The sequence below is a fragment of the Drosophila mauritiana genome, chromosome 2L, assembly GCF_004382145.1.
Source record: "Drosophila mauritiana strain mau12 chromosome 2L, ASM438214v1, whole genome shotgun sequence".
NCBI classification, from domain to species: domain Eukaryota; kingdom Metazoa; phylum Arthropoda; class Insecta; order Diptera; family Drosophilidae; genus Drosophila; species Drosophila mauritiana.
In genome coordinates this window covers 7,567,592-7,594,770 of record NC_046667.1, presented here as the reverse complement: position 1 = coordinate 7,594,770, position 27,179 = coordinate 7,567,592, and the positions used below count along the sequence as shown (strand labels likewise).

At 40.1% G+C, this 27,179-nt stretch overlaps 7 protein-coding genes across 10 annotated transcripts; 6 read left to right on the top strand and 1 right to left on the bottom strand.

Annotated features, from left to right (window-relative positions):
• The first annotated feature begins 1,164 nt into the window (after nt 1-1,164).
• LOC117150817 (adult cuticle protein 1) lies at nt 1,165-2,078 on the top strand. Its single transcript, XM_033317877.1, has 2 exons — nt 1,165-1,248; nt 1,366-2,078. The coding sequence occupies exons 1-2, from the start codon at nt 1,243-1,245 to the stop codon at nt 1,786-1,788; spliced, it is 429 nt and encodes a 142-aa protein (XP_033173768.1). The 5' UTR covers nt 1,165-1,242; the 3' UTR covers nt 1,789-2,078.
• A 2,415-nt stretch (nt 2,079-4,493) lies between these two features.
• On the top strand, nt 4,494-5,530 carry LOC117142835 (adult cuticle protein 1). Its single transcript, XM_033307070.1, has 2 exons — nt 4,494-4,546; nt 4,706-5,530. The coding sequence occupies exons 1-2, from the start codon at nt 4,541-4,543 to the stop codon at nt 5,129-5,131; spliced, it is 432 nt and encodes a 143-aa protein (XP_033162961.1). The 5' UTR covers nt 4,494-4,540; the 3' UTR covers nt 5,132-5,530.
• Nucleotides 5,531-7,285: 1,755 nt separating this feature from the next.
• LOC117150354 (sodium- and chloride-dependent GABA transporter 1) lies at nt 7,286-12,757 on the top strand. Of its 3 annotated transcripts, none has more exons than XM_033317211.1 (11): nt 7,286-7,461; nt 9,177-9,732; nt 10,378-10,509; nt 10,573-10,748; nt 10,802-10,842; nt 10,903-11,023; nt 11,082-11,421; nt 11,476-11,633; nt 11,693-11,821; nt 11,882-12,088; nt 12,156-12,757. In XM_033317211.1, exons 2-11 carry the CDS (start codon nt 9,372-9,374, stop codon nt 12,414-12,416), a joined length of 1,926 nt encoding a protein of 641 aa, XP_033173102.1. In that variant the 5' UTR covers nt 7,286-7,461; nt 9,177-9,371; the 3' UTR covers nt 12,417-12,757. The 3 variants fall into 3 exon arrangements, with proteins under 3 accessions (XP_033173102.1, XP_033173101.1, XP_033173103.1); XM_033317210.1 differs by having other exon boundaries at nt 9,084-9,732; XM_033317212.1 differs by lacking the exons at nt 7,286-7,461; nt 9,177-9,732; nt 10,378-10,509; nt 10,802-10,842 and having other exon boundaries at nt 10,666-10,748.
• Nucleotides 12,758-13,834: 1,077 nt separating this feature from the next.
• On the top strand, nt 13,835-16,627 carry LOC117150695 (sodium- and chloride-dependent glycine transporter 1). Of its 2 annotated transcripts, XM_033317708.1 has the most exons (9): nt 13,835-13,997; nt 14,283-14,414; nt 14,472-14,635; nt 14,695-14,783; nt 14,884-15,353; nt 15,411-15,559; nt 15,627-15,755; nt 15,823-16,029; nt 16,087-16,368. In XM_033317708.1, the coding sequence occupies exons 1-9, from the start codon at nt 13,835-13,837 to the stop codon at nt 16,366-16,368; spliced, it is 1,785 nt and encodes a 594-aa protein (XP_033173599.1). The 2 variants fall into 2 exon arrangements, with proteins under 2 accessions (XP_033173599.1, XP_033173598.1); XM_033317707.1 differs by having other exon boundaries at nt 14,884-15,559; nt 16,087-16,627.
• Nucleotides 16,628-17,159: 532 nt separating this feature from the next.
• LOC117140878 (sodium- and chloride-dependent glycine transporter 1) lies at nt 17,160-19,617 on the top strand. Its single transcript, XM_033304024.1, is given in 9 exon segments — nt 17,160-17,486; nt 17,707-17,838; nt 17,903-18,066; nt 18,123-18,223; nt 18,275-18,374; nt 18,376-18,513; nt 18,703-18,831; nt 18,934-19,140; nt 19,203-19,617. Coding segments are annotated over 9 exon segments (1,407 nt in total). The 5' UTR covers nt 17,160-17,323; the 3' UTR covers nt 19,476-19,617.
• A 273-nt stretch (nt 19,618-19,890) lies between these two features.
• Nucleotides 19,891-22,555, top strand: LOC117140870 (sodium-dependent proline transporter-like). The gene is made up of 9 exons (XM_033304013.1): nt 19,891-20,145; nt 20,296-20,427; nt 20,484-20,647; nt 20,712-20,806; nt 20,879-21,333; nt 21,407-21,555; nt 21,645-21,773; nt 21,836-22,042; nt 22,109-22,555. Exons 1-9 carry the CDS (start codon nt 20,001-20,003, stop codon nt 22,376-22,378), a joined length of 1,746 nt encoding a protein of 581 aa, XP_033159904.1. The 5' UTR covers nt 19,891-20,000; the 3' UTR covers nt 22,379-22,555.
• A 1,543-nt stretch (nt 22,556-24,098) lies between these two features.
• On the bottom strand, nt 24,099-27,129 carry LOC117140862 (sodium- and chloride-dependent glycine transporter 1). The gene is made up of 9 exons (XM_033304001.1): nt 26,849-27,129; nt 25,909-26,204; nt 25,798-25,853; nt 25,596-25,719; nt 25,204-25,537; nt 24,991-25,142; nt 24,801-24,929; nt 24,543-24,743; nt 24,099-24,483 (listed from the first exon to the last, which is right to left on the bottom strand). Exons 1-9 carry the CDS (start codon nt 27,024-27,026, stop codon nt 24,181-24,183), a joined length of 1,773 nt encoding a protein of 590 aa, XP_033159892.1. The 5' UTR covers nt 27,027-27,129; the 3' UTR covers nt 24,099-24,180.
• Nucleotides 27,130-27,179: the final 50 nt, after the last annotated feature.

Here is a 27,179-nt window from a genome sequence, read left to right as displayed (position 1 = left end):
AGGCGATTTTGAAATAGGTTACCAACATTTAATTGCTCTTTTTAAGGGTTTAAACGCTGATTGTTCGGTGAAATAAGCTAACAACCCATTCTAGAATGATTTTAACGGCTGACTAACTTTTTGGCATTTAAAGCTCAATTAATATTATTGCATTGATTTAGTCATTGCAGGGGCTAACTTCTGAGTCCGCCTTGGGGCAAAGTAATTGTTATTGCAGTGTAGGCACGCGACTTTATTTTACTTTAGTTTACTGTACACAAATTCCGTGCCCCATGCTGCAAGCCAAGCACACACACACACACACACACACACCGATACCAGCGAATTATATAATTGCAACAAAGAATTCTGAAAGCTAATGCAGCAGAAACTTTTGGTCTGTGCCATTGCAAACTGAATGCTTTGGGCCACATGCTTATGACTTTTTAAATGTGTTTGTGCTTTATCAATATAATTTGGTGTTTGTGGCAATTTTCAAGCCGCCGATGGAGCCAGCCGATTGTGTCGGCTCAATATCTACGCTTATGTTTATGTGTGTTTGTGTTGCACCCTCGGCTGTAAATTCTTGTTAATACAGTCAAGCTTCAATAAATGCATTTGGCTTAAGCTCGAACAATACTTAAAAAGTGGGAAGAACATATAGAATGTAATTAAGTAAATTGGTAACTTAAAAGGCTTAACTTTTGAGTTGGGAGCTTTCGTTAAGGACACACTATTTATGACTTATGTTGTGTTTTTATATGTTTCCATCTGCAGAAGCTAGACTGTGGTAATTTGCGCAATCATTGACGCCCGCCGCCCCTTTTTCCTTGTGGAGAGGGGTGTGGCTTAGGGGGTGGTGGTCAGCTTAATGGTTGGCGGGAAGGGGGAACGGGAAGCAGCACCCAAGGCAGAGATCTTCGAGCAGCTGGGCAGTGAAAGGCCAAAACCCGGAGCGGATCTACCACAGTGGGTATGGGTACTCCAATTCTGCCCGAGACTTGGGCTTGGGCGTCGACGTCTCTAGAGCAGAGTCTCTCGCGCCATTCGCCTCTCTGCGCGCATTTTGATATATATTTTCTTGACTTGGGGGGCAGGTTTCGGTTTTGGATTTGGAAAAGCGAAGCAAAGTCCGCGCCGCGTTTTTCGTATATAAGTTGCCACAATTTGGTAGTCGAAATCAGAATCAACTCGTTCGCTGAGTATTCAACAAGCACTTCTCCTTCAACAACCCAACTTCAAAACCCACCCCAAACAAACAACATGAAGGTGAGGACATTGGCAGGAGTGTTCTAAAATTTTCAAAAACCTTTTGAAAATTTTCAAGAGTTTCTAAAGCATTATCCTCGTGATCTAACTAATTTCGGTACCTAATCCGTTTTCCAGTTCGCCGTTGCCGTAGTCATGTTCGTGTGCGCCCTGGCTGGAGCTCATGCCTCGTGGGCCCAGATCGCTCCCGGTGTGTCCTATGTGAGCCCCGTGGCCCATGGAGCCGGTTTGTGGAACGGAGCCTGGAATGGTGCCTGGAACGGTGCCTGGAACGGCGCCTGGAACGGTGCTCCCTGGGGTGCCCCTGCCGCCGTTGCCGTCCATGCCAGCGCTGCTCCCTGGGGTCTGACCGGTGCCGGATGGCACGGCGCTGCTGTTCCCGGAATCAACCTGGCCCAGGGACCCGGTCTCGCCGCCGGCCATGGCCATGAGGGCGTCTATGTGGCCAAGACCCGAGGTGCCATCCACACCGCTCCCCTCGCCGGACACATCAACTCCGCCACCTCCGTGAACGTGGCCCCTGCCCCCGGAACTCTGTAAGTCGGGAGTGATGGATAAACCATACCCAAACCGATGCCAAACGGAGCGGATGGATGGCAGTTACACTGATCTCCACCTGCTTCAGCGACTTCCCACGACTACTCCAACCGGATGAATACCCATCTCTCTCTGTACACTTATTGTTAAGCACACCGCTCTTAGTCCCCCCCCAGATACGAACACGATCCTGATCTTGGGTCCATGTCCATATCCTCTGGACATTTCCCAACGCACTCAGCAATATATAAGTCCAACAGCAATTACAACAACTACAACAAACCAACAAACGACAGCATGTTAATTTTATTTTTTGAGAACTCTTTCAATACTTCCCATCTGCTATCCTGTCTTCCTCTTCTTTACATCTATCACTATATGCTTCTTATATCTATCACTATCTTGCATATCGCCCTAGATATGCCCTGTCAACCTGTAAATATCCCATTGTAATCTAGTAATCTGCAACAATGTAAAGATTGACGAAAGCGTTATAAATAAAAGCAATCAGCGTTTTTTATACGACATAAATATTGTGTTTTTGCAAAAATGGGGTTAAAACAAACGGGCTTCTCTTAAATAGTTACAACTATATAACTGAGATTCTTCTGAAACGAAAGATAAAAGTATCCATTAATGTACATTTCAGGTTTAATTTCATCTCATGCATGAGTTGTGTTTCGTTTTTAAATACAATCCAATGTAAAATTTAGCTATGTATGCTAGATATCTTGATACTTTTTTTGTACGATATGCCAAGATGTTTAATGTTTTAATCCATTACTTAGACAACCTCAAACAATCCCATATTTGTATGATTGTTTAGCTCTCATTAAATAAGTCTAGATCATAAACTACATATTAGTTAATTATAACCTTGGGTCTTTAGTTTGCACCTGCTCGACCTTGAAAAGCCGACAAATTGTTCAATTGATTTCATATCTGCCAAGAATGTCTAGATCAAATGTGTCTTTGTCTTTAAGTGTCTATTATTATAGTGACAGTCCTAATTTGCTTGGTACTAGTACTATCGGCCACAGCTGAACGGTAGTCAAGCCGGGGGCCAATGGTCATTGGATCGAGTTAATTGGTACAGAGCCAGCTCATGTCCACGTATTGGGCCACAGGGCGTATGCTTAATTATGCAAACGCTTAGCGCTAATTACAGATCGCACAGAGACCAAGTTTCAATTTTAGTCAGCACCTGGGCTTTTGGTACAAGAAAATAATTGGCACATGTGGTAAATTATAGTAGTCGCTAATTACAGATTATCATCGCACCGAAAGAATTCAACTTGAACTTTTTTGGTGTCTCAGAGATTTGGCCAAGACTCGATCGATCTCACCCACATTGCCATCGAAACGAGTTTTTTCCCTCATGCAGTTCTTTTTCGGCATAATTGAATTGTCTTTGCTGGGTTGAATTTGCACTAAAGTCTGACTTAATTGCGGCACCTAATGGGTTTGCGATATATTTATGTGGGCTGTTCCAGGCGGCAGAAACCCACGCTCCAGACCCATTTCAGACAATTGAATGTTGCGCAATGTCGATTCCATTAGGTAATCGGAGGTGGAAATAATTAGGGAAATAGCCTGGAAAAGCGGATTAACCTGGAATGCCTTTCAGCTGTGTTAATTGCAAGATTTTGTTGATTTATAAGCCAACAATTGGCTTATGGCTAAACGAATTTGTCAATGTCAGGAAACAAAATGCGTGAAAAGTTCATCGCATAAACACAGTAATGGCTAACTTTTGTCTCTTCGATTCGAATATAAAATAGTTACACTAGTCCAATTGATTATAATTTTTTTTATATATTAGGCTTAATATTTTACTATTAACTTTTATATATAATAAAAACAGATTTGCTGTTCTGTTCTATGTAAATGGTTTATTATATTTCAGCTTTTAATATTCCCATAATTATATTTCAATCGATCGATGTAGTGGGCTGTTCCTCGCATATCATTAACCCTTAAGACACATAAATCAGATATTAGCCGGCCTTATACAGGATACGTATCGCTCCATAATTGGAATCGTGTTATAAATCATACTGAAATGCTAATCGCGCACAAACAACAATTAAGTAATTAAAGTGGCGGTGTGATGGAGTGAAAATCAACTTACCGGAACTGCAGCTGAAAAGTGGGTTGGGCCATTCACTTAGACAGTTGGACCCACATGGCCACGGAGATGGAAACACACTCACGGAGAATGCATTTCTGTGCTGTGTTGGTGCAAGTTTGAGTGGTGCGGAAACAGTGGTTCACCATCGAGTAAGATCATTTTGAGTGGGTTATTGTTAAAAACCACAGCTTAAAGATACAAATTAGGCAACTTAACTTCTAATCACAACTCTCTCTTCATTTTTTTTTGTTCTTCTTTAGGAAATAAATGTACGTAAATCGATTAGTACAATAAGATAATAACAAAGTAGGTGTAGAACTAGTTCTTGAACACAGCCGCTTTGAAGGCGTTCAACATAGCCGTTTGATCCGATCCGAACCGATACGATCCGTTCAGATCCGAGGCATGTCATTAGAGCTGATCATATGCATGCGGAGCAGTGTCAGCCGTGTCCACCGTGTCATGGTGTGTGAACTCTCACTTTCATGAACCCTCCGACTTGGCGGTTTTCTATCGCTGATGTGGTCAGCAGTGGGGTATAAAACTGGCCGGCAGCTCCGTTGACAGATCAGTTCAGAACAAGAGTTCAACCAGAGCGCAACCCAAAAACCCACAAACAGCACCATGAAAGTGAGTTATCAAACGGATTTATCCTGATACAACAACATATAATGGATTGAGCTTAATATTAGTAATTCAACAAGGAAGTTTTAATCCTAAGACTCCAAGATCCTAAAGCAAATCAAATTACTTTAAAACTAACTATACAATATGTTTTGCATTATACAGTTCGCCGTCGTCGTTATCTTCACCTTGGCCCTCGCCATGGGCGTGCAGTCGTCTGTGATCCCCCTGCTGTCCCAGGTGGCTGGACATGGACTGTCCTACACCGCCGTTTCCGGACCCGCTGTGGTGGCCTCTCCCTGGGCCGTGCCCGCCGCCCACTGGCCCGCCGCCGTGAACGTGGCTTCGTGGCCTCCGGCAGCGATTCACGCCGCCGCTCCTGCCGTGGTTGCTGCCCATGCTCCTGCCGTGGTTGCTGCCCATGCTCCCGCTGTGGTTGCTGCTCATGCTCCCTCCGTCGTCGTGGCCCCAGTGGCCCACAGCGGCGTCTACACTGCCCAGACCCGTGGTGCTATCCACACCGCTCCTCTGGCCGGACACATCCAGTCGGTGGCCTCCATCAATGCCGCTCCCGCACCCGGAACCTTGTAAGGAGGTTACTGCCTTGAATCCCTATGCCGATCGAACCATTGCCTCTGCCACGGATACTGCCATTGATGGGGTCCCCCTATCGAACTGGAGACACCCATCAACACTGTTTTGTAAATACATTGTATATATAGACATATATAGACAGGGTACTCGCACCTAGCACCTGAACAGGATCCTTTCATACCTGTCCCAAAAGACGGAGTCATCAAAATTTCTTTCCAACCTAAGCACCCGGCCACGTTTGTGGTTGTCTATTTCTCTCGCTTACCTATTTATTTAGCATACATTTTCCAAGCATCCTGTGAAAAACCCCCCACAAGTTTTCCTTCGAATGGAATGCCAAGTGCATTCTGGAAGGAAATGCTTGTACATCTTGCCAATAAAGAAAATGTAACTAAAGTATGAACGTTTTATTTTGGGAAATGTGTAAAAACTATTGTGACTAATTAGCATTATTGCATCAATAATAAAATGTTTACGAAATAATACAAATGGCATAGTTCCTCATTTTGTAATAATTATTATTCGTTTGATAAAGCTTTATTTAAAGCTTTAAATGTAAGTATACAAAGTATGTTTTGGTCAAGCGATTAAAATAAATAGTTGTTGCCTGACAAATTCCCCCAGGCACATACGATTAGTATACAAAGCCCGTTCGCTCTCAATCTATTATCATTGCATATTTACGCCTCCGAATACAATTAATTGACTCATTGCCTCAAATTGACACTACGCTGTTTGCATGCAACCCCTTCCTCCGTAATAAAGTGTGATTAGAGCAAAGCCATCAGATCGAATGCTGAAATGTCAAGTTCATGCGCATGCGCAAAGTCCCCAACGAAACGCAGCCACAAATCAAATGGAATCAACTGCGGCACCCCTCCCTTCCTTACCCCCTATATCTTTCGATTTGCTATAGCAGAGACCAGCTGTTGCGTGATTTTCCCCTCCCACTTTGCCAGCCCCTTTTTTATTTTTCCCACTTTGAGTTCCAACAGCGGTTTACAAAGTCTCGCGCTTGTTTTTCATGTTTCTAGTTTCGCTTTTGTTGCCGCATTTGGCCGTTGAATGAAATGCGTCAGTGTATCAATAACAGTGCCCCTCGAACTTCCTTCAACTTTTTCTCACCACACCTCCTTTTAAATACACTGAAAAGAACTGTGAAGAAAATTGATAAAAAAAATTAATTTTAATTATTATACATTATATAAGTGTATATGCTTATCAAACATCTATGCTCTACCTCAAAATTTATGTAATACCCGTAAAATATATTATTTGCATTATTTTTCTAACATGATTTAATTTTTTTTTCTCTGCAATGTCTTGCGATTAAATCTGCTGTATTGAACTGACTGCAATGATTTATTGTACGCCGGCGGCCAAGAGTCAAGCGTCAATCGTGTCGACAGTCTCCCCTTACTTGGAGTCCGACTTGAAAATGGCAAGAAATTTCCTACTGGGCTTCGTTTTGGCAATAGCCGGTAATTGACCGGCAAAGAGAAAATCACACAGAAGTCGCAGGGGTCAATACGAATTTGGCGTGCTCTTATGATCGTTCCTATATGCAATTTAGAAAATTGATACGACATGGGTTAAATAATTACCACTTAATTTAATGTTATAATCGAAAGCAATTTGTTGGTACAAAAAACATAGCTTAATTCGAAATCGATTTGACATACTGAATAGTTGAATAGCTTAACAAGCTATATGTACCGTTAGTAATCCATATTAATTTTGGTAGAATATGTTTTAAAATATAAACCACTATATAAAGTTAGGATATTCATTGTTAAATGTTCCAGTTCTAATAAAGAAAGGGTCTTATTATTATTATTAATACACATAATCTATAAAATCTGATTATGATAGCTTATGTGTTTTTTCAGATTCAATATAACTTCTTTCCAACACACAGCATTTAAAAAATTAACCAATAGCTGTTGCTCTTTCTTTCTGTCACTCTTCGCATTTCTCCCGAAGAGTAAAAGTAGCACACAGCAGCGGCTGCGATAAGAGACAGCACAACATCTGCAGTAACACAGCAACAGAAGCAACATCAACGGTCGCAACAGCAACATTCGCATTCGCCTGACATTCGGCGACTATCTGGCTGTGTTTCTACTCTTCAGTTTTCAGTCGTTCGCTGGCAGACGTGCTGGCAACGTGCGTCGCAGTCGCAGCATTTTCCGATTCGGGTTCAGATCGAGATTCGGGTTCGGATTAACACTCGCGCAGTGCCAGTTTTGCAGGGGTTTTGTGCGTGATTGGAAAACGTGTCGCCTGAACGTAATAGAAAAGTGCACTGTTTGCAGGTGCATGCAAATGTGAGTTTCAGATGGCTGAGATTACAAACGGACGATAAGGGGACATATTGAGTTTATGTGGCGCCAATATCGCTATCTATGTATTCATAGTCTTCTTGACGGGCGGAAAATTGTGAAAATGGGTTGGAACTGCGATGGGTGGGCAAGGTACTGCCCACAGACTTGGCCAACACTTGAGACGCCAACTTTTTGCGTCTTTTGAACGCAAGCAAACACACTGAGAGATAAAAAACCCAAATCTATGGTCATTCAGTCAGCTTATTCGGTATTTTATTAATGGTCCAAAGAGATCATAGACAAATTGTTAAGAATCAAGTTTACATTATTTTAATTTATTTAAAACTGTTAAATCCAATGTCATGGTTGTCTATGAATGCCAGACTAACATTTTTTCACTGTGCATATATTTGTTTGTGCTTTCCTCTTGGCCATTTCAAATGTTTTTTCGCAAATTTATTGCGCACACTTGAGTGTTTGTTTGTAAACATTTCGATTCGAGTAATTGGACACGTTCGCCGCATTCGGTGCACTCACTAATTTACTCATAAATGGAGCCAAACCAAATCAACAGCGTCATCGGCGTCCAATACGCGTAAACACCGAAGGCAGAAAGTGTAGAGGCTGAAAATTTTGCTTGAATTACACAATTCTCACAGCTCACAACAAAAAACAGCTGATTTTCACACACCCTTTAACACGCTCCCCGCCACCCCTCTCTTCTATTCGCTTTACTTGTTGAAATGTTTTTGGGCAGAGAAAACACGAGAGCTGACTCTTCCTCGCAGACAACGGTACGTATGAGCAATGTCAAGTATACGCTCCGTAGGCCACCGGCATTGAGAGCGGAGAGAGTGCAAGTGGGGGTGGGAAAGAGCACCATCAGCTGTCCATTGCCCCCGTTCAGCTTGCCATACGTTTAGCTTCATTTCGTTTCTCTTCTCCTCTCTTACATTCCGTTTTATCGGCTTTGTTGTGCTTCGATGCGATTCGATTGGATTCGATTCAATACGATGGCTTTGTTTTTAAAAATACATTTTCATTTGTTTTGATTTCCCCTTCTGTTGGAATTTTCTTTGTTTGGCGATACTGATAATAGAATAGGTACGAGCTATTTAAAGGAGCACAAGAAGTAGAAGTAGTAGTAAAACAATTTTGTACATAATTTAATGTATTTTAAAATATGTTGTCTTGTTTTTAAATAGGCTATTATTTACTGATTGAACTAGGGAGATTTTGAAGGGGGCATTAAAGTGCAATGCACTCTGTTTATCAAGTTTAACCAAGTTTGCTTATTAATATAATTGATTCCAAAATATTTTTTTCCATTTTTACAAGTTTATTTTTGCTTAGCTTTCGCACCACTGTGCTTCGTATATAATCGTTGCACACTCAATGGCACTCACATATACGCATTGTACGAAAAAACTACGTAGAAAGACTTATATATTTAATTAAATTTGTGAGTTGTTAGGTTCTTTGTTGTTGGTGGTGCCTATAATAATGCTTCATTTGGCGTAGCTTGAGAACGGCAATCCCCATTAAATAGCATCATTTGCCGCCGAGCATCGGAGCTGATTGCTTGGCGCCCGGAGTAATCAAAATCGAGTTTAATTTCAAATAAGGTTCAAGAGTGCAGCGTGAATCCGCTGACGGCAATAGCAACCAATTAGAAGATAATCTGAAGCTCGCATTTCTACAACTTGTTCTTCGTGAAGTGACCCAGAAAAACACTGCTGAATACTAGGTCATAGAGCCAAAAAACAGAAAAAAAAAACCGAAGCAAAACAAAAACGGAACAAATCGGCATGAACTTGGAACAAAACGAATCTGGACAATTCTAATTGAGCCAGCAGAGTCGCGAGTGTTTGCTTTTCTCACCTGGCCAGCAACTTCTCACCTGATGACCCAACATGAAGGGCATCTGCGGTGAGCAGCTCAACAATTGCATGCTCCTGGGCGACTGTGAGAATAGTGAACATGGCACAGAGCTGCCCGGTGATTTTACCGGAGAGCCCGTGGAAACGGAGTCCGGAGGCGGAATGGGCGGTAGTCTGGCCCTAGCCGCCCGTCGAATCCGAAGCCGCCAGGTGCACAGCATGGCCGTGCGATCGGGCAGTGCGTATGATACCCTGGAGCGACCATATCGGCATGACAAATGTCGTGGTCGTTGGGCCAAATCGGCGGACTTTTACTTTGCCAGCTGCACACATGCCTTCAGTTCGCTGATCTTCTCGGAGCTCTCCACCTTTGGAATACTTCATGGCGGTTGGCGTAAGTACCCTTAACAATAGCAAAGTGCACTTACAATATTTTTTCACTTAAAAAAAAATTATTTTTTCATAAATATATATTCATACTAATGACAAATATTGAACAATAAAATAAAAGTAATGCGACATTCTTATTCGAGGTCAAAAAGCGTCAAATTTAAACTCTCGCATAAGAATTTCATATAATTTTTTTGCAGTGCATTTGCTGACGGTTATCCCCTTTATTTGATCCCATTGCTGTTTGTTATCAATAAAATTCAATTAACTAAAGCAAAGGTTATCTGAGCTGCGTTAATGACGGCTTTTTGCGAACACTTTGAAAAATTGTTATATTTTGCGAGCGATAAGGTGAACAGCGGAGCAAAGCCCGCATAAAATCAAAACCACTGTTCCAGAATCCCTCTCATTAACCGACTTTAATTATCTTCAAAACTGGTTTTTCTAATGATTTAATTGTTGGATCAACAAATTACTAATTTCATATTTAAGATAAGCTCATAAGTAATGACACACTGTTCGACACGATGTGCAAGCTAAAGATAATTATGATGAGTATCAGGGTTCAATAATAATTCGAATTACTCATAATATATCAACAGTGCGCCGTCTCTCATATATAGTTGATTTTTAAATTCTTTTATTATAGTTTTGTTTATAATCGCCTACCTGATGGGAATGCTATTTTACTCGCTGCCAATATTTTTGATCCAAGCCTTTTTGGGACAGTTTTCAAGTTCTGGAACCATATCAGCATTTCGCGTGGCGCCCATATTTAAAGGTGAAAATCTGTTAAAATAGTTGCAAACTGTAAAATGCTTCAACTAATGTGGCATACTTTTAGGCATTGGCTACGCCATTCTGCTTCTCAATCTGGGAACGCTCACCTATTACAGCATTGGAGCTGTGGTGCCCCTCATCTATACCGTGAATTCAATACACCCAGTGATACCCTGGATGAGTTGCAACAACAGTTGGAATACCCAGGAGTGTTCCTTGCACGAGAACTACGACGTCGATGTGAGTAGATAGATAGTTATATATTTATTTACTTAGATAGTTTGTGTTTATAGGACTATAGGGTTGATCCTCATTCCACGGTAGAGTTTTTCAGGCAAGTCATAGTTGAAATCACATAAGATTGAGCTTAAGCATAATTTGTCTATATCCTCAGATCGACGATTGCCTCCACTGCAAAAGGTTCCACTTCCATGAGCATATCGTGGTCCATGCTCATAGGCGTTTTGTCCATTTGGCTGGTGGTTCTGGCCCTGCTGCTCAAGCCAGTTGCTTTTGTATGTATTTCATATAAACTATAAAATATACATAATTTAACAGCCTTAATTTTTTTAGATTGGGAAAGTTCTGCGATGTTCTTGCGTGCTGATGTTCGGCTTCTTCGTCGCTGTTTTCTTATACTTACTTATTCACGAGCAAGTCACGTTTGATACCCTGCATTATTATTGGATGCCCCAGTTGGATAGCTTTGACAGCATCCTGGCAACGGCTCGCACCGCCCTCCTGATGGCCGGAGGAGCCTTGGGGCCCGGTTGGGGCAGTATCATAACCTTGTCCAGCTACAACAACTTTCGCAGAGATGCCGAAAGACTGAGTATCTGGGTGTGCCTTACTCATATTACCATTGGATTAATGGGACTGCTTTGTTGCAATGTGGCCCACGATCACTTCGAGGGTATTCCAATTTCCAATTCCAAATTTCAATTTCTAAATTGCTATATTCCAACAGATCACGTGGGTATGATGCCATTACATGTGGATGAGAAGCATCATATGCAGTTCCTGTATCTCTGCTTCTCCTACTTGTTTGGACGGTTTACGACGACTCCAAATCTCTGGGCATTTCTGTTCTTTGGCATGATATTTTTATCAGAACTATGTGCCTTGGTAAGTTTTGTTATAAACCCAACTAAAAAATTTTTTCTAAATTAATTGTATTTTTTAAGATCATTCAAATGATGTCAGTTGTTACTGCCTTGTTCGATGAGTTCGAGACACTGCGTTCAAGAAGAATTCTGGTAATTTCATCGCTGGTCTTCTGCCTCACAGCCTTCTCTGTATATTTTTGTACTCAGGTAGTTTGGAATTTTACCCACTTCTGAGTGCATACTATAATATATAACTATCCATTTCAGTTGGGCTTTAGTCAGCTGACTCAGCTGCCAAATTTGGCGGTGTTTACACACTTGCTTATTTCGGGAATCCTTGTGCTGATGACCACTTGGGTTTATGGACGCGTTCGTTTCCAGTGCGACTTGCAGTTTATGTTAGGCAAAACGATCTCAAGTTTCAAAATTTTCTTTATACGCTTTGCCACGCCCATTTTTCTGGGCCTGTGTCTGGTGAGTAGTGCTTATATTAAATTATTTTCACATAGTTAATGACTTATATTTTTGTAATTTCTTGCAGTTCCAACTTACCTATTTGTTTACGCGTGATCGCATACACGACGTCCTGATTTATGTGAGTCAGGGCTTGATTCTCCTTACGGCTATGTCTTATATGGTTTACAAGGTATGCCGGACGAATGGCGATTGGCGCCAGCGATTGCAACAGTGCCTCGCACCACATGACTGGCATCCGGTGGATGCGGACAACCGGCGATTCTACGAGGAAATCATGGGCATCTCGGAGATGCTGGTTATAGATGCCAATGCCAACACCACATAGTGCCTAAATATCGAATACTCCCTAGATCAAAACTCAATACTTACAGCGTCGTCACTTGACAAATGAACTGAACTGAACTCACTTTTATTATACACCCATACACCCGGTCACATTCACACTCGCAAAAAATACAATAACAAATACGCACACTAGTATATAAATAAGCGGATCAATTGGTAATGGCGATTGTTAGTTGTTGTAACGAAGTTGTACTGATATTTTCCAAATGCTAGCTATAGAGAACAATATACTGGTGATATTTAGTAGTTTCCTACTAAAATGTTCAACAAGCTTCGGCCAAAAATATTGTTATGAACTAATAAAATTGTACCTTTTAGGCATTAACAAGTTTTATTCTTTTTTTGAGTTTGGTAAAAGTATAAGGAAAAGTCTGAAATTTATGATATATCTCTGTCAGCAATTTAAACTATTTGATGTCACACTAATTGGATACTTGGATAAGTAATAATTTTGAAATTTTAGTTAAAGAATATATGAAGATTTTTAAAATGTTCTCTGTCAAAAGCATATTTTTTAAATGCATGAAAAATAATAATATAATGAAAAAGCCTATGAGGTAATTGTTTATTATCACCTGAAACTAATCGCTAATAACAAATGGCTTTTTTTGTAGCACCGAATCATGAGGAGATTAAGCAAAAACAATAACTTAGACATTATCAATGCGTTATTGAAATCAACAGCAATGGGGTTTACTTGCTTTTGCATTGCTGTCTGAGTTTTCCCCCAGATTTGATAACTTTGCGGCTGTCTTGTTTGTCATCCCATTTCCCGACAACGAGCATATCAGTTTCCAGTTCCAAAATCGAAATGAACTTGGCAATGCACGACGATAGGCGCACACAAGAGAGACAGACACAGATATAAGAGCTCTAATAATCTGAATTTAAAGCAAAATAACAATAAAGGCAATTTATGGTCGCGATCGGAAATACGCTTACAAAACTTGAAATAACAGTTTAGCAATTATTTTGATAAACGAAAGCTTGAAACTATAGATAACTTGCTTAGATATATTTTCCTAACAAATCTTTATTTTGACAACAGTTCTTTTTAAAATATGCGAGCGGTTTTAAATGAATCTCGTTATGAAGATGCCCCACTTCCATAGTAATAACTGTGTGATTAAAGACCAAGTGTGCATCGCCTGCGTTAGGGCATGAGCATCTCATTCAAGAGGGATGAGCTAAACAGAGGCCTGCTGTCGGAATCGGATTCAGTTTGCCGGCATCGGTTCTACTAATTAGTCCGTCAATTTAGAGTAAAACGCTCGCGGATCGGTTGCAAAAAAAAAATATATATACTAATATTACCTCTGCGGGAGTGTAAAATCAGATCGTAGTTATATATACTTATCTAAAAAATTTGTTTAAATCCATTCTCGCCCACATATCAACATGGTATATGAAACATCGTATGATACCGGGCTTAAACCCTTTACTCCCGATCTAAATCGAGGAAAGTGGGATAAGCCCACGGACTATATATTCGCCTGCTTTGGATTAGCCTTGAAGTTGGATGTCTTTGTGGCATCGTTTTGGATGTTCTTCGACATGGGCAGTAAGTAATGCAAGCTAGGGTGCCTCCCTATATTATATTGCTGATAAGGTTCGGACTTAGTCTAATCTGTGGAGGGGCGGTGCTCTACTAATGATTTTTTCTTACCTACTCATTTGTCATACATACAAAACAATGACTCATTCTGTCGATATTTATTTATTTAAAGTTATAATTGTATCTCTTTATAGAGCACAAGAGATAACAGTTTAAATAGTTATTTATACATCAGAATTTAAGCTTTATCTTGGAATGCAATTATTTAAATATACTATTTGCCTGCACCAGTTCTTGGAATACTGCCGTACTTTATCTATATGGCCATTTACTTGGTTCCCATCATGGTCATCCATTCCTTCATGGGTCAGTTCTCCAGCAGTGGCTTCATCTCCGCCTTCCGCCTGTCGCCTTTCTTTAAAGGTAGGTAACTAAAAAGTTTGAACAGACATTAAATAATGATCGATATGTCAATTTCAGGCATGGGATATGTGAGTGGATTTTTAACTATCTCCATGCTAATTTACTATAGCATTTTTGCTGCGGTTCCTCTTCTGTTCATAATCAACTCATTTCGACCCACTTTACCTTGGAGCTGTGAGGGATTGAATACTTGGCACAATGGAAGTGCAACGCTATCTACTGTATGAAATTTGTGTATGCTTAAATTGAATTCAAGACTAAATACATTTGTATATTTAAGACTTGTAATAAGACACTGATCTTGGAGGACTTTTCGGAACTCAACAGATCTTACCAGCTGCTCCATGTGCCATCCGTGCTCTACTTTCAGTAAGTGCTCCTATTTATGTAGCAATAAAACAATGAAAATATTTTAATTTTATTTAAAGAATTGTTTATAAATTATTTCTTTTTAACTCTATGTTTACAGAAATCACTATGATTCCATGAAACAGGATTCAGTTCCGGATTGGTATAAGGACTACGAGTTGTCTTGGCATTTTGTGGGCCTCTTCGCAATCATTTGGGCTGTGATTGCATTTATTTTTTATAAGTTCTCAGAGACGGCAAAGTTTGGAAAACTTATACGGTACATGGTGATTGTGACCCTGGTGCTTCTTTTAGTGTGCTTTGTGCGATTCCTGTTCCTTCCTGGAGCTCTTAACGGACTCCACAGATATATGACTCCCACGGCAAGTGACATGGCCATGGGAGTAGCCTCCACATTTATTATGGTTCTTCATGCATTCGGAGCTGGCTGGGGCAGTGTAATAGCCCTGTCCAGTTTCAACGGATTCAAGACTGACATCATGTCGTATAGTTGGATTATTTCCTTTGGACAGATCTTCATTTACATTATGTTTGGCATGGTGTCCTTTATGCTGGAACACTACTTTAATGGTAATAGCAATTTATTGTTTTGCATTATCTTCACTGTATTCAAATTATCCTTTTCAGAACTTTCTGATGCTGAAGATAACGCACATGTTTTGAGCCATTGGCTGCTATATTTGTCAAGTGCTTCCGCCTTGTCCACAATGGCATGGCCAAACCTATGGACTTTCATATACTATTCTATGCTTTTAATTGCTGCGCTAATTGTGATGGTGATGATAATCTATATAATTTATTTATACTTTTCACGCTACTAAACTTGAGTAATTGTTTTTTCAGACGACACAAATCTTCACTGTTTTGCAAAGTTTGTTTGATGAGTTTGAAATACTTCGATTGAGAAAACAGGAGGTAACCTTTGGTCTAATCGGAGGCATAGCACTCTGCTCCTTTTACTTTTGCACAAATGTAAGTACTTAAGTTTCCAAAAAAGGTTGTTTATTAAGAAATATTTTAAATAATTATTCCGTTTTAGCATGGCATTATTTTCTTTTCGGCCTTGGGTCTTGATGCCATTTTTTCACATAGTTTGTTGCACTTATTGCTCCTTTTGGTGGTTTTGTGGATCTATGGTCGTGAACGATTCCAGCGGGATATTGAGTTTATGTTGGGCCAGCCCTTTGCCTCCTGGAAGGTTTTCATACTTCGCTTTATAGCTCCAATAATTTTAGTCATTTGCCTGGTTAGTAATGGGGTTATAGTTGCTTGTTGCTTTAAATAATCATATTATTTGAACTAGCTCGCGGGAATTGGTCTATCCATATCGGAGCACTCTTATTCCACGGCAGTGGTCGTTGTGATGTCGATTGTCCTCGTGGTTTTGCCCATTCTGGCCATTCCTGGGTACGGATTTTACTACCTCTACCAAAGCACAGGCACCTTTTGCGAACGATTCAGACGCACCTGCAGACCCACCGATTGGTATCCGGTTGAGATGGAGCACCGCCAGCAGTACGAGGAAGCTGTGGACAATACCGAGATGACCCACCAGCTATTCGAGGTTACTGAGGAAGTCAACTAGTTACTGATGCACTTAGAAATGTACTGAACATAAATATATGAGTAATTTTAATGCGTATTCTAAGAAGGTATGCATATATACACAATTTTTCTTGGAATATCATATTGTAATAGGTGGAAAAGCTAAGCTTGTTGCACTATGATTATAACAATTTGCTTTACAGCGGTTATCTCACCTGAATCGATCAGGTTCCCACTTGTGACTGTCCATAAAAACGTAGATATCTCGGAAACTTTAATAAAGTTGAGCTTAAAAAATCTGTGACGCCCACTATCATTTTGCTTGCATAGTTTGTCTATCTAGAGAGAGGGAGCTTTTAAACACGTGCAATTATTAATGTAGTTATTGATTAATTATGGTTATAAGCAAAACACTCTTATTGACGTCATGGTAGTGTAAAGAAATGCCTTTTAATTTCAGAAAGCCATTTCGGTGACTCACTACTTTTGAGAGCGGGATTTTTTTACGCGCTAAAACTAATATGTATTATATTACAATTTGTTTCAACATGTCCAAATTAATATGTATTATATTACATTAAATTATTAGGGGACTCTTTACTGCCTGATCGGAATTCTCCACACACTGTATTACAATATCAAACCGACTATTTACTCCAAAAAATAGTTCGAATTTAATGGCACTGGTGCTTTACATTATTTATCTAGCGTTCATTTGATGATCAATCTGGTGTGAATGGTCCGGGATAGGGTATGAGCATCTCAGTCCATTGGGATCAGCTACACTGCGGTTTATCAGCGGAATCGGATTCAGTTCGTCCGCATCGCTGCTACTAATTAGTTCGCCAATTTAAAACGCTCGCGAAATGTTCGTTGTTTGCCAGAGCTTTTAATGATAAGTACATCCATCGGCGTGTGAAATTGGATAGAGTTCTTTTTACACAAAAGTTTTCAAATCCCTCACACATTTTACCGGGTTATATTAACGTAACAAAATGATATATGAAACATCGTATGATAGTGGGCACAAACCCTTTTCCCCCGACCTGAAGAGAGGAAAGTGGGATAAGCCCACTGACTATATATTCGCCTGCTTTGGATTAGCCCTTAAACTGGATATATTCGTGGCCTCGTATTGGTTCTTCTTCGATATGGGCAGTAAGTATTAAAAACAGAGACTTTTAGCTACACATAGGTATCTATATTAAGTGCAATATAGGGCAAATATGCACCAAGGTTAGACTATGCATTTTAGGGGCGTTGATTGCAATATTGGAATTTCCTACGCTCTGATCAGATAAGAGTAATAAATATAATTTAATTAATGTAAATATCGGTTAAAAATAGTACTAACGCTACAATTTTCTTCATTCCTCAGTTTTTGGGATGCTGCCGTACCTAGTTTACATGGTGATATATTTGGTTCCAATCATGGTCATTCATTCCTTCATGGGTCAGTTCTCCAGCAGTGGATTCATCTCCGCCTTCCGGCTGTCACCGTTTTTTAAAGGTATGTTAAAAGGAGAAAACTAAATAATATATAACTGGCTGAAAGTTTATCTTGTATTGTATAGGAATGGGATATGTAAGCGTTTTCCTGACCATCGCCATGTTGATTTACTACAGCATCTTTGCTGCAGTTCCTCTGCTCTTCATGATCAACTCCTTCCGACCAACCTTGCCATGGAGTTGTGAAGGTTTTAAGTTGTGGTACAATGAATCGGATGGAAGAAAGACAGTAAGAAAATAACCACATATACTAAAGTAATAAAGGCAACTTGCTTTGCCTTCTAGACATGTAATATGACAATCAGTGAGGATCTTACGGATATCTCCGATAACAACACGCATTTTCACAGAATACTGTTTCATGTACCTTCCGTACTCTACTTTCTGTAAGTAGAAGGTGTTATGAAGGTGATCGATTAAAATTCTATTTATTTCAGAAACAACTTTGAAAGCGTCCAAGGGGAATATTATACAGATTTGCGCCAAGAATCTGAGCTTTCCTGGCGATTTGTGAGCCTCTTTATACTAGTTTGGGCAAGGTTCTTTCGACTCACAAGTATTGACCCATTGGACTCTGTTTTTGTCCAGTGCTACCGCATTGTCTTCTTTGGGTTGGCCGAACCTGTGGACCTTTATTTACTATACAATGTTGTTGATGGCTGCTCTTATTGTGATAGTAAGTTTAATTTTTTGAAAAATATATGGTTAATTACCGAAAAGAACATCGATTCTGTGTTTATTAACAGATTTTTCGGTGATAAAACACTGTTTGTTATTTTTCAAGGTTCTAAAAAATTACAACACACTCTTCACATACGAATACTTGTTCATGGACCTAAACGAATTATGTGTGTTTTTATTTTAGACGACGCAAATCTTTACTGTTCTGCAAAGTTTGTTTGATGAGTTTGAAATACTCAGAGTGAGGAAACAGGAGGTAACCTTTGGCCTAATTGGAGGTATTGCAGTCTGCTCCTTTTACTTTTGCACAAATGTAAGTATCTGGATTAGGTAATATTATCAGAAATATTTTTTAAAAGACTTAAATATAATTACGGATTTAATTCCATGGCTAATTGTATCTTTCTATTTTTAGCATGGTATTACTTTCTTCGCGGCCTTGGGTCTTGATGCCATTTTTTCACATAGTTTGCTGCACTTATTGCTCCTTTTGGTGGTTTTGTGGATCTATGGTCGTGAACGATTCCAGCGGGATATTGAGTTCATGTTGGGCCAGCCCTTTGCCTCCTGGAAGATTTTCATACTCCGCTTTATAGCACCAATAATTTTAATTATGTGTCTGGTAGGGTATATATTGTTTTAGTGGTTTGTGTTTTAAAATGTCTTCCTTTTTTGCTATTTTAGGTATTAGGAATATTTGTGTGCTACATGGAGCACTCTTATACCTCACCAATCGTCCTCGGAATATCTATCGTACTAGTGATTTTACCCATGATGGCCATTCCTGGTTATGGAATCTACTACATATACCGTAGCACTGGATCCTTTTGCGAACGCTTCAGACGCACCTGCCGACCCACCGATTGGTATCCAGTTGAGATGGAGCACCGCCAGCAGTACGAGGAAGCTGTTAGCAATACTGATATGACCCAACAGCTTACCGCAGTGCCAAACTGAGTTCTTCCATCACGAGTAACTCCTTCATTTTGCTGAATAATCAATAGTGCTTTTAAATTATACTTAAATGTTTTTAAATACTAAGGGAATGTCCTGCCTATCAGGCAATTTTCCAAATTGTAAATGGAAATAGCAAGTGATTCTGATTAAGAATATATATTACTTTACGCTTACGCGTTTTAATACTTTTTAATAATTACATAGTTTTCAACGAAGCTATCAATCTAGCAAAGTAAGGGGGTAAACTTTGCTAGTAACGGCTGTTAATACTTTTAACTGCTAACAAGTTTTATAGCTATGCAAATGTTCAGTGTCTACAACTACAAATCGACGCGATAATGGCTGCTTATCAATTCAATACGATGAGCTAAAAACGACCTGCAGTGGGAAGCCGATTCAGTTAGTCTGCATCTGTTGTAGACAGCAGTGCCTCATTTTGATTTTATAAAGCTTGAAAATAGTTTCCGTCAATCCAGTATATACTAAGTACCATAATCCACGTGCGAAAGAAAGTCGAAAATCAACATGGCCTACGCTTCTAAGCCCTTTTCCCCTGACCTTAATCGCGGAAATTGGGAAAAACCGACGGACTATATTTTTGCCTGTTTTGGATTAGCCCTGAAACTAGATATTTTTGTGGCCTCGTATTATTTCTTTTTTAATATGGGCAGTAAGTAAGCCAAAAATTTGCAGTTTTAACTATTATCTGTCCACATTAATGAGCGAATGTGCTGCATAGTTTGCCTAATCTTATTGGGGGCGTTTAGGTGCATTCCCCCAGAGATTAAATAATCTTGAATATTTGATTCACACTTTATAGTTTTTGGAATGGTGCCGTACCTCATGTATATGGTTATCTTCTTGGTTCCAATCATGGTCATCCATTCCTACATGGGTCAGTTCTCCAGCAGTGGGTTCATTTCCGCATTTCGCCTGTCTCCTGTTTGTAAAGGTACGTTATCAAGAAGCTTCGACAAAAACTTTAATTTCTTGAATATACTCTTTTAGGCATGGGTTATGTTAGTCTTATCTTGACTATCACGCTTCTAATTTACTACGCCATTTTTGCTGCCGTACCGCTGCTCTTCATGCTTAACTCCTTTCGACCCACTTTACCTTGGAGTTGTGAAGGCTTCAAGTCCTGGCAGAATGACACTATTGTGAAATTGAGTGTATGACATATAAATATAACACATATTCAATATAACGTAAACATAATGCACTATTTCTTTATAGATATGTAATGTGACAATAGCTGAGCATGTTGCAAAAGAGTCCGAAAACGAGACATACATATCAGAAATTTATGTTCCATCCATTGTCTACTTTCAGTAAGTATAACACCATTTAATTTATAACGCATCCAAGTTGCTATATCTTCTAAATGTATTTTTTTTTCGCAGAAGCCATTTTGAAAGTTTTGAAAATGATATTGGCGACTACGATATTTCATGGCATTTATCGGGCCTGTTTGCTTTAGTTTGGGCCATGATTGCATTCGTATTTTACAAATTCTCGGAGCCGGCAAAGTTTGGAAAGTGCATTCGTTACATGGTTATTGGGACCGTCGCTCTACTTTTAGCGTGCTTTGTGCGCTTTCTATTTCTTCCAGGAGCGCATCTGGGTCTTAAAAACTATATGACTCCATCTATAGAGGAATTTGTGGTGGGGGTTTCTTCGACATTTATAATGGCACTACAAGCGTTTGGAGCTGGCTGGGGCAGTGTAATAGCCCTGTCCAGTTTCAACGGATTCAAGACCAACATAATGTCATATAGTTGGATTATTTCCTTCGGACAGATCTTCATTTATATAATGTTTGGCATGGTTTCCTTTATGCTGGGACACTACTTAAAGGGTAGAGCCAAATCACTATTTAGGAAATGCAATTGTAGTGATAGATACATTTTTACTATTATTTTTCAATTTAGGATTCACCGAGCCTTTGTTCGAAGCGCATGTGATTAACGATTGGATGCTGTTCTTGGCCACTGCGTCAGCGTTGTCCTCATTGGGTTGGCCAAATCTGTGGACTTTTATTTACTATACCATGCTACTGATGGCTGCTCTTATTGTAATCGTAAGTATTTGGCTTTGTTTTTACCTAATACCCAATCTTTATACTGATTAAAACTATTGTTTCTATTTTGAAATATGTATCTATTGCAGACAACACAAATATTCACAATCTTGCAAAGTTTGTTTGACGAGTTCGAACAGCTTAGAGCCAAAAAACAAGAGGTGACCTTTGGCCTGATTGGTGGCCTAGCCGTCTGCTCTCTTTTCTTATGTACAAAAGTAAGTTATTGGCTTATTAACAAAAATTCGTTAAGAAAACAACCTTTGCTTGTTTTTTACAGCATGGTGTTGTTTATTTTGCGACTCTATCGATCGATGCTATTTTCTCACAAACACTGTTGCATTTGCTGCTTCTTTTGGTGATTTTGTGGGTCTATGGACGGGAACGATTCCAGAGGGATATTAAGTTCATGTTGGGCCAGCCCTTTGCCTCCTGGAAGGTTTTTATACTCCGCTACGTAGCTCCGCCAACTTTAGTGATATGTTTGGTTTGTTATGAGTTTGAAATTGTTTACACTTTTAAAAAACGATTGAGCTCGTTTCATCCATTTTAGGTTTTGGAAATTGAAATGTGCTTAGGAGAACACTCTTATGCCTCGGCAGTTATCCACGTTATGGCCATTATACTATTGGGTTTACCCATTCTGGCAATACCTGGCTATGGAATTTACTACTTTCGTCAGAGACCCGGCAGCTTATCCGCGCTCTTTAGAGCCACAGATTGGTATCCGGTTGAGATGGAGTACCGGCTGCAGTACGGAGAACTTGTCCAGCATTCAGATATGACCCACCAACTTTTCGATGGCACCGAGGAGGTTAACTAAACAATACTCTAGTAGTACATTATTTCTGAAATAGAAAAACATATTTTTTATTGTAAAAATATATCATAGATCCTTCAAATGGATCCATTGGCTTAATCGAGTTCCTTAAAGGGGTTTTCCTTACTTACTGTTTAAAAACAGTATTGTAAATAATTAAATAAAATTCAGATCCGATTGTCCTGCAAAGCCAGGCCAAACAAGAATATATATATTATCTTTAATCTTATGAGTATAAGGGAACATGAATAAGTTTTTAGTATGTTACTGGAGGCCAGTAATGCATCTCATCCGAAAGTCTTCTCAGTCCGGGAAACAAGCCCAGTCAAATCAGTTCAGTCCGCGGTCATCGGTTCTACAAGTCAGACTCTAAATCTAGATTTATATAGCCGATGACAATGTGTGCGCTTTAATATTGTGTTCAAATTTCGAGAGAGCGTACGCGAAGAACTATTCCGAAGTCGCACGAAAGTTGATAGAGTGCATTTGTCGGCGAAGCGCCAGTAGAGACCCGTGTTGATTAATATGATCAATTAAATAATATACATTTTAATATTTTATATTATTCCCCTTTGTGCTGCAATCTCGCACGTGCCGAGTAGAAAACAGATTCAAGAATCCCCGTCGGATTCATTCATCGGTGTGATATCGTGGAAGCAACATGGTTTATGAAACGTCATATGCTTCTGGACCTTTATTTACTATTCTATGTTGCTAATGGCTTCTCTGACTGTGATTGTACGTACTATGTACATTCTGCTTATTAACTTTTATACAAATTTACATATTTTTTAATAATTTTGCAGGCAACTCAACTCTTTACAGTCTTGCAAAGTTTATTTGACGAGTTTGAAACGCTTAAAAAAGAAAACAGAAAGTAACTTTTGGCACAATTTGTGGTCTTGCAATCTGTTCCTTTTTCTTTTGCACCGAAGTAAGTATTTAATATAAAAAAAATTTCATAGAGGCCGAAAACTTTAAATTTCTTTATATCTTAGCATGGTAGCTATTACTTCGCCATTTTGGGTGTTGATATAATTTTTGCACACAGTTTGCTGCACTTACTGCTACTTTTGGTTGTCTTATGGATCTATGGCCAAAAACGCTTCCAGCGGGATATTGAGTTCATGTTGGGCCAGCCCTTTGCCTCCTGGAAAGTTTTTATACTCCGCTATACAGCTCCAATAGTATTTGTGATATGTCTGGTTAGTTATGAACTTAAAGTTTATAGAACTTTAATTAATGCTTTTCCTATTAGATATTGGGCATAATCGAGTGCATACGAGCTCACTCCTTCTTTGAGGAAGTCTTTCTCGTACTAGGCATTGTACTTGTTGTGTTACCCTTTCTGGCAATACCTGGTTATGCATTTTACTACTTAAAACAGAGTTCTGGCACCTTTTTGGAGCGTCTAAAACGCTCCTGCCGACCCACAGATTGGTATCCGGTTGATGTGAAACATCGTCAGCATTACGGGGATCTCGTCGGAAACATTGAGATGACAGACCATCTTTGTAATGGTACCGAAGAGGAGAACTAGAGGAAATATTAATTAATGCATATATAATTATTATATTTGAACAAACCTAAAACTCTTTGGAACTTCATATATATTATGGATTCCACATATATTAACTTAAATGTTCAAATCTTGCTGCTTTCAAGTATCCGCACTATTTACCATAATTACCATAAATAGACTATTGTATTTTCTATTTGTACCCTTGTTCCAAAATATTTAATCTTTATGCGTAAAAATTTTGTAAATTGGTTACAAATAAAAAAATTTACGTATACATATTAATCTACTTCGAGCTCTCCATATCCGTGTCAGACATAAATCCAGGCATTCGACGTTGCCTCCGGAAGGCCTCGTAATCCGCACGATCTTGCGGATCCGCAGGTGTCCAGTCCAAAGGCTTGAGGCGTTTCTTCAGGCTATCACATAGTGTGGCCCGCTTACGGATCATGATATAGAATATGTAGAGCGGTATCCACATAACTGATGTTACACAACTGGCCCAGCCGATTATAATGGCCCACTGGGGATACGGGATGTTGTTATAGGTGATTGTCCTTATAAATACAATGCTAGTTATAAGAATAAACTGAATGTTTCTCATTAGGCTCATATCGTCGGTCAAAAACGGAAGTGAAAGCTTCTTACAATTATAATGACAGGTGTGACGACCTGCCACACGATTCTCCAATATAGACTTGGCCGTTTTCCGAGCATAAACTCGACATCTAACATGAAATTTTTGATGCCATAAATCCAGGCGACCATAATAATCTCCACCAGGCAAATGACAATTACGGCTATCGCCGAGGAGTACCAGTCAAACAGCTGAAGTATAAACATGCCGCCCTGAAATTAGTGAATAGAAAATTAGTAGAGGACATATACATATCTGGAACTACTCACATTTGTGCACATTATGGATGAGAGTCCGAGAAAGATTAGGCACGAAATGAGCGTCAGTTTGCACTTGTGATTTCTCACCCAATACCACTCATCCAATATCGATGACATGATGGCCTCCAGTTGCACAAACTTCGGATGGAAACAGTAGGTAGCTGAATTTCATGATATTTCCGAAACACTTTCAACTTACCACACTATCGATGCCCAGCAAAAAGAGCATAAAGAAAAACATGAGCGCCCAGAGCTGCGGGACAGGCAGCAGGGCAATGGCCTCCGGATACGTGACGAAGGCCAGTCCAGCTCCTCCGGTGGCCACCGATTCCACGGGTATGCCCGATTTTTCTATAAATTAACGACCGCTCAAACAAATGCAACTGTGAGCAAACGAACAACAAATTCTTACCAGAGAGAAAACCCAACACGGAGAAGACCACAAATCCGGCCAATAAGCTGGTGAACACATTGATCGATACTATGAGAACCGAGTCGCACTTGGCATTATTTCGAAAGTTGCTGAAACTGGCCATGTTGACGATACCACCCCAGCCGGGACCTATGCCAAAGAACATCTGGACGGCGGCATCGGCCCAGACTTTGAGGTCCAGCAAGCGGTGCCACTCCGGATACAGGTAGAACTGTATGCCTTTCCAGGCTCCGGGCAAAGTGGCTCCTCTGATGAGCAGAATGAAGAGCAGCAAGTAGGGAAAGGGGACTGTAAAGTACACAACCTTGCCAACCTGAATTTCATGGGTTAGAGCATGATAAGTCCAATAACGTGGTTTAAAAAAAACATACCGACTTAATTCCTCGCATTAGGCAGAAGTAAATAAGAATCCAGGTGATTATCAGGGCAGTTAATTGTTCCCATACCATGCCACCCAAATCAGAGATGTCTGTTGAGATTCTAAGTACTTCCAAGCTGCAAAAGGAGATTTTAAAATATATTAAATATATTAACTGTCAATGGAATGAAATTCATAGCTATGATGGTATTTACTGGAAGAATTCATCGGCGGAAGTTTTGAATACATCACTACTATTTTGGTTCCCCATCTAAAAACCGAAAATACTTATTTATACGGATACTTATTGTAATAAACTAGCTCACATCAGACGCGGTAACGCAATCGTCGGTATTCCATGAATTGGAACAGTCCTCCCAGGGCACCTTCTTGAAGAAGCAGTAGAAGATCATCCGAATGGGATACGATATGATCACCGAGTAGTAGCACACGCAGTAGGCATTGACCACCACCTGAGCGATTCCCGTTCCCTTCAGCAGAGGCGTCATGCGAAACATACCAGTGCATCCGGTGCTCGAGAACTGACCGATCAGAATTTCCATATAAAACAGAGGTACGCCGGCTAAAATTACCATCAACAGGTACGGGATCAGAAAGGCGGCTAAAAAAGGAGTAAAATCATTTACTAATGTAAAAAAGCTTAGACACATTATAAAGAGCGATTTTCACTAAAATGTATCTGCATTTCATTAAATACATCTTTCTAAACGATTTACCGGCTTTCAGATAAACAGGGATGCAAAAGAGAAAGAAACCGACAAAGAAAAAGGAAGTGACCCCAAAATAATATCCTTCGAGCCGGATTTGAACCAGCGACCTATGGATTTCAACATATCGCGATTCAGTAACTGATGATACAAGAGCAAGCGCTATCTGGGGCCATGGTATTGTTTGGCCCAGAGTCCTGCCTCTGCTCGCATCACCAAGCCTCGGAAACTCTACAGTCCACCGCTCTACCAACTGAGCTATCGAAGGCGTCGCTGTTCGGTCGGCCAAATGGCCCCCATGTGTGCTGGAGCTTTGCCAGCTTTCACTCGAAAGCTAAAGCCTAAAAATAAACATTGCCACTCAGTGCAGCACTCTCGTTCGGTGATGACGTCAGTGCTGCGCTATTTCGGGAGCGGCCAGAGCTTGAGCTCACCCATCGTTTTTCTGGACGATTGGTGGGTGGGTCTTGGTTCAGTTTGCTCGGTTGGCTCGAGTGGGTGAACAGGTGGGCAGGTGGGCGAATTGATGGTGACTTACCGCCGCCACTGCGGTAGCAGAGATACGGAAATCGCCACACATTGCCAATGCCAATGGCATATCCAAGGAGCGAGAGGATGAACTCCGACTTGCTCTTCCATTGGCCGCGGTTCTCGTCCCGCTCTATGCGCTTATCTTTACGCGGAGCATTCGTTGTCGGGGGCTGATTATTCGCCATTGTGTCACTAAAGCCTGAACTTCGAATTTACCATACTGAATAACAACAGGGATTTGAAAAATAATAGATCTATTTTTACACTTATTATTTGATGCTGTCAAAAAAAAAATTGTTTCTGTCAAGAGGAACATGTTTAAAGCAATCGAGTACAAC